The 17,228-nt window shown below is 40.9% G+C and overlaps 1 protein-coding gene across 3 annotated transcripts; it reads right to left on the bottom strand.

Moving 5' to 3' along the window:
- Positions 1 to 59: 59 nt before the first annotated feature.
- Positions 60 to 8,587, bottom strand: LOC108000591 (uncharacterized). 3 transcript variants are annotated; one of them, XM_062079608.1, is made up of 9 exons: positions 8,175 to 8,587; positions 7,400 to 7,536; positions 7,167 to 7,298; positions 7,007 to 7,087; positions 6,668 to 6,895; positions 5,582 to 5,785; positions 5,296 to 5,490; positions 3,911 to 5,220; positions 60 to 3,812 (listed from the first exon to the last, which is right to left on the bottom strand). In XM_062079608.1, exons 2-9 carry the CDS (start codon positions 7,418 to 7,420, stop codon positions 3,212 to 3,214), a joined length of 2,772 nt encoding a protein of 923 aa, XP_061935592.1. In that variant the 5' UTR covers positions 7,421 to 7,536; positions 8,175 to 8,587; the 3' UTR covers positions 60 to 3,211. The 3 variants fall into 3 exon arrangements, with proteins under 3 accessions (XP_061935592.1, XP_061935593.1, XP_061935594.1); XM_062079609.1 differs by having other exon boundaries at positions 7,400 to 7,533; XM_062079610.1 differs by lacking the exons at positions 7,007 to 7,087; positions 7,167 to 7,298; positions 7,400 to 7,536; positions 8,175 to 8,587 and having other exon boundaries at positions 6,603 to 6,742.
- Positions 8,588 to 17,228: the final 8,641 nt, after the last annotated feature.

Here is a 17,228-nt window from a genome sequence, read left to right as displayed (position 1 = left end):
TATTTTACTTTTCCTTGTCGTAATTTTTATATGTGAAAAATTAATCAAAAAATTGCAAATACTTTGACGAAATAAGTTTTTTTTTGTGTTAACGTTTATTGTATCATAATCATAACGTTTGTTTTTTTTTTTTTGTTTTTACAAGAATGAATTGTATATCGTCGTTAATAATAATTATAATAGTTACATACGTAGCAGTATATAATTACAGGCTTCTTACGCAAACGAATATGCGTGTATGTATCGCATATAAACACGTTCTCAATTATCGCAATAATGGACAATTCGCCGTATATTAAACAATTTTTTATTTAGAAGAGCACTTTTTGAGACGGCATGAGTATGTTTTTGTTCTTAAATATTGTACGGCAATGAGAATTGTGTTACACCTCGTTTTTTTAATTACGAATTATCGCATGTATTCGCATCAACATCAAGCAATAATCTGAAAATGTACTCTTGGCATATAATTTCGCGATAGCCAAATTTTCGTATTATTCTTTTAATCGAAATACTTTATTCGATTTGTAACGAAGTAAATTTCGATTCGTGTTTAGGGATAAACACGATTCGATTATTCGTACTTATGTAATCAATGTTTATTCACATATTTTTCGTCGATTATCTTAAAGCCTAGATCTGCCACTATTAAAACTATAGATCGATGAATTTTATAAACGTTGAAGGCTAGAGTAGTTCGTTGTAAGAGACACTTTCAAATTGTAACATTCAATTTTGATGCTAGTCAATGTGCATCCTATTAAATAAAATCATTTATCATTAAAATTACTACGATGTGATTTAACTCGCCGTTAATTATTAATTTTATTTATATTTTTATTTTATCGTATCAAATTGCAAAAAATGTAATTCCTTTTTTTAAATATTTTGTGTTTAGTTATTATATTACTTACTTAGTTGTAATACTCTCTGCTATGGAAAGTGCCTCTTTACGGTTGATTTTGGTCAGATGTGCTTATCGAACATTCTACCGTATGCGGAGCAAAAAATTTGTCATACGTTGTTCATATTAAACTCGAAAAGTAATTACACGCGTTATCCTGAGATGCCTTAACATTTACATATCATGAATATCGAAATCAATTATCACATGCTTCGTCAATCGTCATTCAACAAGTTGCAACAAGCCTACTTTCTATGGCGATTCAGCTATGCTTTCGTTCGTTTGAATTTCGCGCTAAAATGGCGACGAGTTCTACTACTTGCGATTATCGAATAGCGCTTACGATTCTCTTTTAATAGTTTGAAATGCGAATGTGCGTACATCGTGTAATTCGGAAGTGTCAAAAATCGGAAAAAATATCGTGATTTTGTGTAAAATTTTTATAATTTTATGGAAGATTTTGTTACTTGGACAAGAATTCTATGGCTGTGAATAAAATTTCGTCGTTTTTTCCCCGATTTAACAACCAGAATTGGTAAGTAGAAATACAATAATTAACCGATGTTCGAATTTTCTTATTGTATATACTTACGACGCATTAATGAATTTCAATCGTTTTTTTTTTTTACTAATAAACGATAAAGTTATATATCTAAAAACAAAAATTTGTATAACTGTATATAATATTTTCTATCTATCCCTTTTTATCTTCGAAAGAAATCGTATTTCGAAGAAAAATTGTCCATTTTTTCTATCAAATGATTTAGTATTGAATAGATCGCGATTAAGTAGCACTTAATTAATTTTGCTTTCCATCGAATAATCGTGTAAAATTACACGTACACACACATGTATATATTACAGATTTCAAAATCCCAATTAATTTACTAGATTAAAAATTATCGTGGTATAATTAAGGTTATTAATGTCTTTCTACCAATTAGTCACGTATCAAATAATACTTTTTATATAAACACGATAGTTAAATGATGTTTCAAAGATACATATATCCAATTTTTTAATTGATCATTCATAGAGAATGGAACAATGTTCCATCCATAAATTGAATAGAAAAAACATTTACTTTTTTTTTCTTTTAGAATCCTAATTATACCACAATTTTTAATTTTTTTTCTTTAATATATAATAATTTCTATTAATGATTATCACGATCAGCAATTGGCATCGATACACATTATTCAAGTATATGAAAAATATCCTCCTAAAAGCATTAACAATGCGTTTTGTTTCCTCGCGTTAATATTATAATAATTATATATGTATATTATATATATATATATATGTGAATGTATGTATGTATGTATGTATGTATGTATGTATATATGTATATCGTGTGATAAATACAAAGTTCTCGATCAAAATATCGAGAGACCGGTAAAAACGATCAGAATTACGCACAGCTTCTTTCTTCTCTGTTGCAGCGAGCAAACATGTAGACAAAAATATATATATATATGTATATATACTTATATATATTTTTTTTTTTTTCGTAATTTTATTTGCACGGAGAAGCGAAGACTTTCAATCGTTTTTCGGAACGGATTTTTTCTTTTCGATTTATTTCTATTTTGCTTGTAAAATCTACGTATTTTCTTCGTTTATATTTGAGCGAAACTTCTCTTTACGAACGATTGCATTCATTCACGAATTGTCTTTGCGCTTGACGCTTTGCAACAACTGGAATGTCCTCGAGTGACAGGGCGCTTCTTTCGAATTGCGCATGCTCAGTCGAAATATTTACCTGTCTCGATATTATCCCATTATTCTACGCAACGAGGAATTATTAGTTTAATATCATCCTATTCGAGAATGATTACAGAATAATATATCCAAAGATCGAATCGAAACTCCACTCCATCGGTACAAACGTGTTTAATACAATCGATTAAAAATCCTTCAATTATCATTCCTCTCTCACATCTCTTTCCCTTTTAAAAATCTCTCCGACCGACGACGCATATATATATATATATATATATACACAAATATATATAACCCCGTCGTATAATTGACGCTGGCTCAATTATAAATTTTATCACGACGTTTAGAGAAGTATTTTCCTTTAAAAATCCAAGTGACACACGGTATTGGCAACATCGACAGCGTTACACGCCCGAATTTTTTTTCTCTATCTCTATAAAGAAGGAAAGAAATATCGATCGATCTTTCGTTCCGAGATCACACGCTCGAAGCGAAGCCCGTGTAAAATCGCATTTATTACGGTGTATGTACAGGATGTTGAAAATGTGGCAGGACGGATATTTACAAACTCGATCATCTCCCTCGTTACAACGACGTCTCCATATTCAGATTCGCCCACTTGCTGTTCTCCCCTCTGTAATCCTCCACCCTTCCCGTGAAACTTCGACGGAAATTCGCCTCGTTTCTCGCCGATCTCGCTCGCCTCTCCGTCAACGAGCGTTGCAATTCCCCCTTGCTCGAGGACCCGCACGAGCCGTCCACCGTTTGATCCGCGCATTTCTCGCCGCGGCTCGTTCCGTCCATCGCCCCCTCGTAAGGGGGGAACGACGTCCCGTGTCGGTACACGCGAGTTTGGTTCTGTTTGGCGGTGGACCGTATCGCGTCCACCGCGTCCGTGGACGCGGAGAAGGCGTACGGATAGGGATGCTGGCGGTCGGGCGGGCAGGAGAAGAAAGAAGGGGGGCAAGAGGTGTCCGAGTAGCGGTGTCTGCGGCAGTCTTGGAATCGGCGCCGGGACGATCTTCGATCGCACGCGAGGGATCGTCCAAGCTGGCCGAGGACTGTGTGATTCGGCGCCTCCTCGGTCGGGGTCGAGTCCACTTCCTGCCGCGTGCGAACCACGTCCTTCCCTCCGAAAGGATCGCCTGGGCAGACCTCTTGTATCGGGCTCGCGAATATCAGAGTTCTGAATCGAACAGAATCGTAGGGAAGGAACTGCTCGCGATTTCGTTCCATTTCGGGAATTCGAAACGAGAAAAAGAGGTATCGTTGGAGAAAACTTACCTGTTGCTCCCCCGTTCCTTCGATTCCTCGTCCGTGGACGCTTCGTTCTCCAACAATTGTTTCCTCCGCCTTCCCTCCAGGCTCTCCCTCGATCTCGAGAACGAAAGATCGAACGATCTTTTCTCTCCGTTGGTTTTGGGGAAGACCGGCCGTGTCGGGACGCAACCCTCGTGATACGACGCCCGATTCTCCGAGCGTCTACTTTCCTCATCCTCCTCCTCCTCCTCCCCGTCCGACAAATTTTTAAGCTCCCTCGCTGTGATCAGGGTGTATCTTCGCTTGTTCTTGAGGATCGATTTCAGGCAGAAATACGCGTTCGTATCTGCCGCGAATCCGTCCCCCTCGTCCGACATGGGATTCGCGATCACTCTGCTTCTCGCGCATATCTTCTTGGGTATAGCGCCCCTGCTCGCGTCCATCCTCGACGGCCGAGAGTTCGTTTCGTCGAGGGAGCAAAGGGACAGTCGAAACTTTCCCTCGTCCCTTCCTCCGACCACCTCACCGCGCCCGTCCGTTCCTCCCATCCCATCCTCGACGCCGCCAAACTCCTCCTCCTGCTCGCTCTCCAATATATTTCTCAAACTCTGCCCGTTCAATCTCAAGAATCTCGTGTCGGCTTCCAACGAGTCCGACCTCGACCTGAGATTCGGCTCGGACATGTCGCGAGGCATAGTCATCGCCGTAGCCATCGTTCTCGGCCCCCTTCTCACGCTTTGGAACCCTCTCCTCGAACCCCAACTCCAGCCCGAGATGGCGCACTCGCTTCTCGACCACATCTCCGCCGTTTCCAGCCGCGCCTCGACCAGATATTTCCCACAACTCGCGCACTTTCCGCTCGCCGTCGTATCTCCCGTCTCGCCGCCCGTCCTGCAAGCCGAGGTGGAGGGGGGACGCGCCTCGACGCGCGTCGCCGTCCCCATCAACGGCAGCCCGGCCGCGTCCTCGTCCTCCTCGTGCGCGCCCGTCTCGAGAGCGGTGGCCGCGTGGCATGGACAGGAACACTCGAAGAAAGAGGCGGATGTTGGACGATTCGAATCCTCCAGGACGCAGCCTTGATCCGCTCGTCGATAGAGCAACGCTTCCGAATAGCTCGGCACCATTTCGGTTATGGCCTCCGACTGCTGCTCCTCCTGTTGGGCCTCCGTCGAAGATGGACGGTGGTCGGGTGCCGGATCCATGAGAAGCGCCTCGCTGTAGCTCGGGGCCAGCATGTAAGAGCCCGGTTGATTGATCGTTTGTTGGCTCATGGACGCGTGTATCGGCTCGCATCCGCTCGGCGTGTCGTAGTTGATTCCGAACAGCTTGGTGATCTGATGATTTGGTGAGAGAGAAAAGAAGGGATATTGGGGGATATTGCGTAGAGCGATAGTCGATTCGATAATCACCTGATAATCGGCGTACTGCGTTTTGTACTCTATGATCACTCTCAAAGGCCAGCTGAGCAACAGAGCGCTCAGACACCAGTACACGTAGCGATTGGTGAACCAAGGATTGCCGAGAACGGCGACAAGCGTCGTGGGATTCGGATTGTATCCGAGGTCCAGGCCCTCTCTCATCTCCATGTAATCGTCTCTCAATTCCTTACGGGAGGAAAAGTGGGGAACTTGGTTATCGATGGTCGAAAGGAATTCGTTCGGATAGATAATTCGATCGATGGATATATGGTCGTACTTGCTCGGCGAAGAATCTCGATCTGGCTTCCTCGAATTCGGTCGCCGATCTCATGTTCGAAAACGCGAATCCTTTGCTGAGATTGATCTTGGTAATCGGCACTTTTGGATCGAGGATCAACTCCTTGCTGATGTCTTTCACCCCGCAGTAATCGTAATAATAGAAGGATGTCGCGGCGTGGGTGTTTATCCTCTCGTAGTAGACCTGGAAAAGAAAACGTGAGAACGTGAGAGAAGCGTGGAACGAGGGGAGGACAGATGGGCCATCGTGTCAAACTACCTTCCTCCGAGCTCGAGTAGAAATTATCGAGTCGTTCGGAAAGTAATTTCGTTTTCTTCACACGAGTGTCGCTAGTCGAACGTTTATCCGGCCAACTTCATTCTAGACTGGAAATTATTAGGTTGTTCGGAAAGTAATTTCCTTTTCTTCACACGAGTGTCGCTAGTCGAACGTTTATCCGGCCAACTTCATTCTAGACTGGAAATTATTAGGTTGTTCGGAAAGTAATTTCCTTTTCTTCACACGAGTGTCGCTAGTCGAACGTTTATCCAGGCAACTTCGTTCTAAACCGTGTTGTTGCATTATTTTGAGAGTTGGCTTTTCATGATTTATTTATAAGAAAAATTAGTTCGATTCCGTTGTGTTTTTCGTGTGTGATAGCAACAAGATGCAAGACCAAAAGGATTTTGTTACCGAAAAGGTCAGAATGCCATTTAGACAAGAAAAATGTTACGTGAAATTTATGGAAAATATGTATTAACAGTACGCCAGTATCAAAACTAGTTTTCGAAATTTCGTTTCGACAGTTCATGATCACGCGAAACGACTTAGTATTTCGTTGTCACGAAAAAGAAACGAAATTACTTTCCGAACAACCCAATATATATTATATATATATTATTTTATCTCGAAAAATTCGATCTCGTTCGATCGAAAGAAAAGGTAAAGGTAAAAGAAGAGGGAATGGTCCCATCTTTCCTCTCGACGAATATGAGTCGCGCGAAGCGTATCAACGATTTACCATCCCGCGATTTCCTTTCGTCTGGATTACGAGATGTGCGTTGCACGTTGCGCGCTATGCGTTACCTGCGTCGTCGTGTAATTGTCCCCGTTTCTGTACCGGGTAATTTGTCGTTTACGCCGCACGTAATGGTAGGAGACAGCCTTCCACCATATAGTCGGTTGCGCCAATTTCAACTGCGTTATCTTCGACAACACGCTGTCCTGGCTCTCCGCGTGTAACAGATCGATTCTGATCGGCGAGTGATAACACTCGACCAGATAGACCAGATACAGCATCCCCATGAAAGCCACCTGAAAACCAATCTCCGTAATTTTTTTTCCATAATTTTCAAAATTACAAATGTAGATATTTGTAACGAAGAATTAGAATTTGAAATTAACTTTTAATTTGCGATTACTTACGGGGATGTATATGTAGCCATCGTCGCAGGGAGACACGTGTCTCGTGCTTTTAATCGGATACCTCGAGAAATTGATTATCACCTACGAACGAATTGTTATTCAAGAAATTTCTTTTTTTTCTTCATGGCGTAGCGGTCGAAGGAAGAAGTGTAAGACGTACCTTGGTAACATTCGCGCATCTACACCACGTCACTGCGGCAAGGCATCCGTATATCAACACGGACAGCACCAAACATTTGCAATTCGGTTCTTTTTGCAACACCCCGCAAAGAGTTTGGGAGACTGGTCGCTGCTACACAGATATATATCATCGGTTCAAACAATCTTTCACTTTCGCGGCACGTTTACTTTTTCGAATAACGATAAAGCTTTGAAAATTAGAATTGAACCTACTTCCTCGTTTTCTCGATTCATCGTTGAAACGATTAAGCCAGGTTACTTTTCGAACGTGTTCTCGGATCAAACTTGAAATCTTCCCATCTCACGAATGCTCTTCGATCTCCTCTATTTCCCCGGTGCTGCTCTTTCTACTGGAAAAATCGAATTTTATTCGCATATTTGGAGGAGAAAATATTATTTCGAAATATTAATTTTTTTTTTCCTTTTCAAAGGACACGATGTATCGTCGGAAGAGAAACTTGCACGCACGCATTCTTCTTTGAGAGAATCTTCGACGAGTGTTTTCGACAAGTACGAGTTGAAATTAAAAATTCAGAGGCTCTTGGCTACTCGAGTGCCAACTGCAAAGTTACACGGCAATCCTAATTACAGCGAAACCCAAGGACCACCCGGTTTCTCGCGATTTTCCTTTTTCCACGAGAAGAGCATCGTTCCCGCCTTTTAACCCCGAAAGCAGCTCGCGTCTAATTACTCCATCTACCATCCGTCGTGCCCCGTCGATCGCGTTCGAATCAAACGATTTTCCCTCCCTCCCTGCCTCCTTAAACCTCGAGAGGTTTTTCCTCCCAAACGAAACGATCGCGAAGGAAGAACCCACTCCTGGCGAGGTAACGATGTTTGCCTTGCTGTTAACCGCGCTCAAAGGTTAGCAGCCGCTCGAAGCACGAAGAATCGTTTATCCCAAGGCGAGGGAATGAAATCGATCGCGTGTGTGCGGGGCGGTTAAAGAGAAGGGAAGCGAGCGATCGCCTCGATCTACTTATCGTACATTTCTCTCTCGTTCTCGTCTCTCGATTCCTCTTCGACATCCTTCCCGAGCTCCTCGTCCCTCATCTCACTCCTCTCTCTCTTCCTTCCACCTTCGATCCACCACCGATATATCCTCCCCCCTTGACGAAAATACAGATTGTCGCCAAAACGTGTATATATATATATACATATATATACACGTCGATGATGGAAACAGTGATCGAAGGGAGAGAAAGAGAAAGAGAGAGAGGCGAAGGATGATGGAAAAAGAAATGGTGGAAAACGGGCGAAGCGGAAGTGGAGGACGGTCGGCGCCGTAGTTTCGGCTGGAACCACCCCGATGCTACCCCTACGGCTAACTGACACCGTCGTCGATACGCTTTGCTCGCGGACGCGGCATCTCTACTGACGCGGCGTCTCCCCCTCGTCGCTCTCGCCCTCCCCTCCCCTCCCTGGCCCTCGTCCGCGTCGGCGTCGGCGCCCACCGACCTCCCCAGTTCCCCGCGGCTGCGCTCGCTTCCGCGTTCCTGCGTCCTCCAGTGGCCCGCCTTTGTCTTCGTATCCATTCACCTCCCGTCCTACCTACGTAGCCAGGACAACGATCGGCCCTCCAATTCCTCTCCACCACGAGTTTTTTAACGAGAATTGTTAGCGTGTATTTTTCTTTTTCTTTTTCCCTTTTTTTTCTTCCTTTTTTTTTTTTTTTTTTTTGGTTCTGGATTTGGAGGGATGGATTTTTCGAGACAATGGCTTCGGAAAGTGGCTGGGTTTTTTTTAAGGTTTTTTAAGGAGGTTTTAAAGAGAGAGAATTGGAAAGCTTCGGCCAATTTCCACCACGAGTTTTTTAACGAGAATTGTTAGCGTGTATTTTTTTTCTTTTTTCTTTTTTTTTTCTTTTTTTTTTTTTTAGTTCTGGATTTGGAGAGGGGTGGATTTTTCGAGATAATGAAAAGTGGTTGAGTTTTTTTTAAGGAGATTGGAAAGAGAGAAAGAGAAAGTTGGAAAGCTTTGGCCAATTTCCACCACAAGTTTTCTAACGAGAATTGTTAGCGTGTATTTTTCTTTTTCCTTTTTTTTTTTTTGGTTCTGGATTTGGAGGGATGGATTTTTCGAGACAATGGTTCGGTTTTTTAAGGAAATTTTAAGGAGAGAGAATTGGAAAGCTTCGGCCAATTTCCACCACAAGTTTTCTAACGAGAATTGTTAGCGTGTATTTTTCTTTTTCTTTTTCCTTTTTTTTTTTTTGGTTCTGGATTTGGAGGGATGGATTTTTCGAGACAATGGTTCGGTTTTTTAAGGAAATTTTAAGGAGAGAGAATTGGAAAGCTTCGGCCAATTTCCACCACGAGTTTTCTAACGAGAATTGTTAGCGTGTAATTTTCTTTTTCTTTTTCCCTTTTTTCTTTTTTTTTTTTTTTTGATTCTGGATTTTTCGAGATAATGGTTCGAAAATTGAGTTTTTTTAAGGTTTGGCGCAGTTTCCACGGTTGTAAGAGAGATGTAAGAGGATTGGAGAGAGAGAAACAGAATTGGAAAGCTTCGGCCAATTTCCACCACGAGTTTTCTAAGAATTGTTAACGTATTTTTCTTTTTTGGTTCTGGATTTGGATTTGGAGGGGATTTTTTGAGGGATGAGATAATGGTTCGGAAAGTGGCTGGGTTTTTTGAAGGATTTGGCGCAGTTTCCACAATTGTGGAGATATAAGAGGGATGTGAAGGGGTTGGAGAGAAAGAGAAAGAGAGAGAGAAACAGAGTTCGAAAGTTACGAGGTTGGAATGGTTTCTCCCTAATGGGATGAGGGAGATCGAAGATGGCAAAGTAAAGTGCTTTTTAGTCTCGGCAGTTTTTATGACGTGAAAATTATTATATATTCGATTCTTCGTGGAAGGAAATTCAATTATTGAAATTCATCTTAATCGTGTTTATCCATTGTGTATAAATTTTTCGTAGGAAAATACAAAAATCGCGGAGGGTGAGTAAATCGTCGAAAATTATGAAGCTAGAATAGGATGAGAAATCTCCATGAATCTCCATTATATCTGTCGTTAACGTTCGAAATCTTCTCCAACCCCTCAATAATTAAACCGTTTGATGATAATTAAATCTGTTCGATGAGAGAGAATTCGAAAATTATGAAGCGGAGAAGAGCAGAGTCGGAGAAAAATTCGAAAGAAAACTCACGGAGGATTGTACAAATCTCCTCACGATAATTAATCTATTTTGCCCATGAAAAAAAAAATTATGAATTAGAATAGGATGAGGAGTATCGAAGAAATGAAAATTACGAGAGTTTAAATATAAAGTTTATCCATTGTATCTCTCGTTAATATTTATCTCTCGCGGGAAAATACGAAAGAAAACTCGTTGCACAAATCTCCTCCTCTCGATAATTAAATAATAATATCGTTTCGCGCGAGGGGAACGTTGTTTGTCGAAATAATCGAAAAGTAAAATCAAAAAGAAATCTAAGATAAAAAAAAAATTCTACGATTCTCTTCTCCGACTTTCAGGCAAATTTAAGAAAAACCGCCGAGATTAAATTTAAATTACGCCGCGATTTCTTTCTTCGCCGTCGTGAAATGAATTCATAAAAGCAAGGAACGTGTCTCTCGATTTCCCTTGGAAAACCAGACGTCAATTCCACCCTCGATGCTGTTGGATTATTTTGAAAGAGAAACTCTCTTCCAACTTTCTTTTTTTCTTCAAAGATCCCTTGATCGAATGCGAGATCGGTGATCGATTGAATATACTCGATTTGACGCTCTATTATAACGAGGTATAATAAATATCCATATTTTAATTCGATTATTAATCGTCGATTGTAACGTTTATATTAATATATGTTCCGTCGTTCCAGAGAAGAAAAGACGTGCCACGAAACAAACCCGATTTTTAAATTAACTTTAAAGCGCCGAACAACTCGTGCGAGGGAAGCGAAACATCGAGCAAACAGCGCGTGACGGTGGAAGCGCGATACGTAACACACGAACTCGCGCGATCCTTGTAGCGCGACTTTTGGAACACCCTCTATTTGTATTGCGACCACGTTGGACAAAGGCACGTTTCGGCGCCGTCTCGTCGCCTATCTATTGATTGCAATTTGAGATAATGGGAGAGCGGGGAGAGAGAGCGCGCATGCATCCGAAAATGTGCGCCCCAACAGCTTCGAAATCCTCTTCCCTTCTTCCACGCCCCGATCCTTCGGATTATCCTCCCTGTGCGCGACGCACAGGTGCCGCGTTTCACGTCTTGGAGGGAAAGGAATCGCGATTGGATTTCGATTCTCTCGTTCGTTGAAATCAATGAGAAGCGAGATCGGAAATAACATAAAAATTCTTCCAATAGTCAAACGAAATTCTTCCGAATTAGAAACGAATCTTGATCAACGATGATATCGACACGCGTAAAGTCGTAAAGCTGGAGAAAAAAAAAATGTTAAGAAATATTAAAGATGGAATGGAAATTGTATTTCGTAAATCGTAGGTTGATCGTGTCGATTCGAGAAACAGGGGAAAAAATTTTGACGGTGGAACGGACGGTTTCGTAAGATAAGCGAGACGTTCGTTTCTCGCTTAATGGTTAGAGTATCCTTGAACGTCGGGAAGTAGGTCTTCAGGCGCCGTTTAGCCGGCGTAAGAAACGCGTCCCAGGCTCCGTGGGAGAGCACCCACCCGGGAAAAACAGAAGTCGACAAGGGGGGTTGGTTGACATGGTTCCCGACATTACGAACCAGTTTTTTCTCCGGATAAATTATACCATGGAAATATCAAGTGTCAAATCGAAGCGTTTCAACGTCCTTGTTCTTTTTTTTTCCCCCCCTCTCGATCGAATTTAATGCCTCGTTATTGGAAAAAAAAGAAAATTTATTCGCCGTGATTTTAATATAACGCGATTTACAAGGTATCTTAATTCTCCTCGCCTTTTATAAAATAGATGTAAAATCGTTTCAATATAGCTTTTATCGAGTTTCGAAATTAATATTCTACGGAAGAAGATAATTAAAACAACACACTTTCATTTATTCGAATCGATCGAAAATCCTACTTCTCCATCTCTCCTTTCGTTTTCTTCACGAATAAACGTGAAATTCCACTTTCCTACGTTTCAAAAGTAGAAACTGCTCTCTTCGACGAAGAGATTGTTTCGCGCTCTTGAAGCGTTTCAAGGGTACGTGTCGAGTTTCAACGAAAAGGTCTGGTAGTAGGAAGTTCGCCGTGCAACGTGAAACGCGCACCGCTATTAACTAGGAAAGAGCACATTAGGGGGAAAAGAAACGTTAAAACCGCAAGTATAATAAACGGGCAAGTGTCAACTGTAAAGAAACATCGTACGGCAATTAACCTCGTTTCCTCGTAAAATAATATTTCCTTTCTTATCTTTTTCTCCCCCCTCTCCGACCGCGTACTTTGTTTCTCAACCACAACACGAGGCTTATTCGCTTTATAGCGCGTACACAACGATGCGAAGTGGAACGAACGTGCAGCTTTGTGTTTATATGGCTACGAATACGTTCGAGAGGAGGATTTAGAAAACGAAGAAAGAAATAATTCTCTCAGCCTCTCGAACGAATCAAGTTTAACTTTTTTGATGGAAGAGAATAAATGACGCGACGGATATTCCATTTTCTTGCCGAAAAAAAAATATAGTGAGAGAGTTGCAAACATTTTTACGAAACGAAGGAAAGGGAGTAGCGGTTTTCGAAATTGCACGAGTTTCTATCCAAACACATAGGTACGTATGAACGCGGGCCAACCGAGATACCAATCCAATTTTTTGGATCCCGGCCAAAACCGCATTTTCTCTATAGCTCGAATCCTCGTAGGTGTATGAATAACGATCGGTATCAAGGATTCCGAATACGTCACAGGATCATCGACGAAGCGGAACGTTCGTTCGATTCACCAAATTTTCTCTCTTCCTCGTCGATTCGAAAATATAATAACATTCGAAGAAAAAAATAAGTACCTTCTCTATTTTTTTTTTTTCTTTTTCCACGACAAGCATGGAATAATTCTCGATTACGAGAACCGTTACTAATTATCCGGTGGTGAAAGTGGCGACGTATTTAGGCCAATCCCCTTTTTATCTTTCGCTGGGAACATTGTTTAAACGCTGCTCGGCACGTAGCGTGTCGGGGGTTGATTAAAATCATGCAAGACTTAATTAGGCCGGTATCATTAGGGGAGAAGGAGGTCTCTACTCAATCTCGATAACGCGCCTATGCTTGGTCAAGAACTCATTTACGTAACAAATTTTTCATCCTCGTCTAGCCAAGATATACCTGTATGCATCTCTCTATGGACTCGGCCTGGCTGGAAGCTTTTTCCCCCGTCCCAACTTATCTCCTTCTCCTTTTCGAGAGAGAAAGAGAGAGAGAGAAAAGGAGAAGGAAGAAAAAACGATATGTATTATTTCACGCGCTCAAAGAAGAGAAATTTTCGAAACGAATTTTGCAATTTTATTGATTACACGCTCGAATAATTTTCACTCCAAGCAAAGAACTGTTTCCGTTTCATTCCACGAATATCGATAGCATCGTTTCGTATACATAGCCCCCGTGAATGAATATTTCACGATAGATTCGTAGAGGGGCATCGATTAGACTCGTGAATTATTGAACTAACGATTCCGGCAGTGTGATGTACGGTGAGGCAAGAAAGAGTGTATCTTTTCTCTCCATATTGCATAAAAGGAAGGAGGGACAGGAGGAGTGATTCCTCCCTTTAAAATTCCACCGACACCTCTCGCGAGAAAAGGGAGAAATATTAGGTATTACAGATAAGTCCTTTCTCTCTTTTCTTTTTTCCAAATTCAAAATTTTATTACGTGAATCAGGTACGAGATTACCCGATTGTTTCAGTCTCCCAATCTTTCCGTCTACTTTCACGTCGAATTTTCTCGAACGATCGTCGTCTTCCCAATTAAAATTTCCGGCGTTAAATCTTTGCTACTACTTTTTTCCGTGAGATACAGTCTGTTCTCTTCCAATGGCAAACAACTTCGACACCTAATCTCCTAAGTAAGCAAAAAGTAAGCGATTGTAGTCGCTCTGTATCGGTTGCATCTTATGCAGTGCGACTATAGTGTATCCAGCATTTTATATATAGTCGCCCATAGTATCTAAAGAAACTATAATGTATTAGTGGTATTTTATGTAGAATGACTCTAGTTAGTGTAACAATAATCTTATGCAGAGCGACTATAGTCGCTCCTAGTGTACCCAGTTGCATTTTATATGAAGCGAATATAGTATATCAGTGGTATTTTATCTAAAGAGACTAGTGTACCCAGCATTTTATATAAAGCGAATATAGTATATCAGTGGCATTTTATCTAAAGAGACTATAGTGTATTAGTGGCATTTTATGTAGAATGACTATAGTTAGTGTATCAGTAGCATTTTATGTGAACAACTTTAGTCACTCATAGTATATCAATGATATTTTATATAGGACGACTATAGTTAGTGTATAGTCAGTTGTATTTTATGTAGAGCGACTATAGTCGTCCATAATATATTAGTGGCATTTTATATAGAATGACTATAATTAGTGTATCAGTTGCATCTTATGCAGAGCAATTATAGTCGCCCATAGTGTATTTTATGTACAGTGACTATAGTCGCTCATGATACATCAGTGGTATTTTATGTAGAGACTATATTCACCCATAATATATTAGTGGCATTTTATGTAGAATGACTATAGTTAGTGTATCAGTGTGTTGCATTTTATATAGAGCGACAATAGTCGGCCATAATAAATTACTGGCATTTTATGTAGAATGACTATAGTTAGTGCATCAGTTGCATCTTATGCAGTGCGTCTATTATCGTTCCTAGTGTACCCAACATTTTATATAAAGCGAATATAGTATATCAGTGGCATTTTATCTAAAGAGACTATAGTGTATTAGTGGCATTTTATATTTTATATTTTTATATTGGAATGACTATAGTTAGTGTATCAGTTGCATCTTATGCAGAGGGATTATAGTCGCTTCTAGTGTATTTTATACTATAGTCGCTCATAATACAATCAGTATTTTATGCAGAGCAATTATAGTCGCCCATAGTGTATCAGTGGCATTTTATCCAGAGATTATAATCGCCCATAATATATTAGTGACATTTTATCTAAAGAGATTATAGTGTATTAGTAGCATTTTATGTAGAATGACTATAGTTAGTGTATCAGTTACATCTTATGCAAGGCGACTATAGTCGGCCATAATATATCACTGGCATTTTATTTAGTCACTCATAGTATATCAATGATATTTTATATAGGACGACTATAGTTAGTGTAGAGTCAGTTGCACTTTATGTAGAATGACTATAGTTGCCCATATTATATTAGTGGCATTTTATATAGAATGACTATAGTTAGTGTATCAGTTGCATCTTATGTAGAGCGGCTATAGTCGTCCATAATATATTAGTAACATTTTATGTGAACAACTTTAGTCACTCATAATATATCAATGATATTTTATGTAGGACGACTATAGTTAGTGTATAGTCAGTATATAGTTAGTATAGAGTCAGTTGCACTTTATGTAGAATGACTATAGTTGCCCATATTATATTAGTGGCATTTTATATAGAATGACTATAGTTAGTGTATCAGTTACATCTTATGCAGAGCGATTATAGTCACCCATAGTGTATCAGTGGCATTTTATATGATTTTAATCGCTCATTGTATATCAATGATATTTTATATAGGACGACTATAGTTAGCATAGAGTCACTTGCATTTTATATAGTCGTCCATAATATATTAATGGCATTTTATGTAGAATGACTATAGTATATAAAATATCAGTTGCATTTTACATAGAGCAACTAATCGACCATAGTATATCACTGGCATCTATTTTAAGAGATTATTGTCGCCCACAGTGTATCAGTTGCATCTTATTTTAATCAATCGTAACACGTCAGTGATATTTCACGGAGAGCGACTGTAGTCGTCCGTGGTAAAAGAATGAAAGACGAAAGAACGATCTTTCGGCGCCGCGAACCGGAGGCGATTCGAATTCGGTCACGAGTCGCGATCGTGGAAAAGAAAAGGGGGAAGGAGGTTATCTCGCGCGCGTAACAGAATCAGCCTGTTGCCCGTGCCGTTCTCGCGGGCAAGAGCAAGGATGTGTTGACGCGCTCCTCGTTCGCCGCGCGAGAAAACTGCGCTCGGATGTGCCGTGGAAAGCGGAGGAGAGGGGGAGGAGGGGAGGCTGTGCAATCGAACGGAAAGAGAACGATGATCGGTGTACTGTGACTAATCATTGCCCGCCCCTAGCCTTGTCCATGAAAAGGTGGTGCAAGTTGGAGCGCGAATAATGCGCATGCATGCACTTTGTATTTATAGCCGCGACCCTATCGCAGCAGAAAATTTAAGTGGCTCGAGTCTCTCTATCCTTGCTTGCCAATCGTTCTTCCCTCGATTCCTTCCTCCCCTCTCGAAAAATCTCTTCTTTGTCCACCTCGTCCACGAGACGCGTGTTCGTATCGCTCGAAATCTTTTTTTTTTCTTTCCATTTCTTCTTTTTCTTTCTTTTTATTATTCTGGGTCTAGAACGATTATTATTATTAATAATATCGATCCGTGATCAGTGAATGGTGGAACGGATTCACCGTCAGGATTACGGAAATTGCGATATCGGCAAGTTTATTCGAAACGATGCTACGTGTTTCGAGGTTCAACGATTATATTATAAGAACGGTGTTCGGCTAAAGATAGACGATAGGGACAGGAGGCTTTAGTTTCGCTGGGAAGATAATATTGATATCGATCGAGGCTCGAGGCAAGTTCGCTGTTTTTCAATCGGGCAAGCTTGTAAAAATTACGTTGGGGGAGAGAGAGAGAGAGAGAGAACTTTGCTCGACCTCGATAAGAGTCGGGAGAGAACGTTTCTTTTTTCTCCTTTCTTTTTTTCGTTTTTCCTCAAATTTTTACACAAATTTCGTTCGAGGAAAGGGGGAAACGTTCGAAGATGGAAACGAACGCTTTAATCACGCTTCGTGGCCTTGGGAATGATGGAAGGAAGGAAAGAAGAATCTGTGAAGAATTG

Source organism: Apis cerana, linkage group LG9 (assembly GCF_029169275.1).
Source record: "Apis cerana isolate GH-2021 linkage group LG9, AcerK_1.0, whole genome shotgun sequence".
NCBI classification, from domain to species: domain Eukaryota; kingdom Metazoa; phylum Arthropoda; class Insecta; order Hymenoptera; family Apidae; genus Apis; species Apis cerana.
This window is presented reverse-complemented; position numbering and strand designations above follow the sequence as displayed.

Excerpts from the sequence above, each read along its gene's own strand:
- LOC108000591 (XM_062079608.1), bottom strand. The coding sequence starts at position 7,420 with ATGAATCGAGAAAACGAGGAA. Across the intron at positions 7,088-7,166 it reads GATGCGCGAATGTTACCAAG|GTGATAATCAATTTCTCGAG; the intron begins GTACGTCTTACA and ends ATTCGTTCGTAG. Across the intron at positions 6,896-7,006 it reads ATGGCTACATATACATCCCC|GTGGCTTTCATGGGGATGCT; the intron begins GTAAGTAATCGC and ends ATTGGTTTTCAG.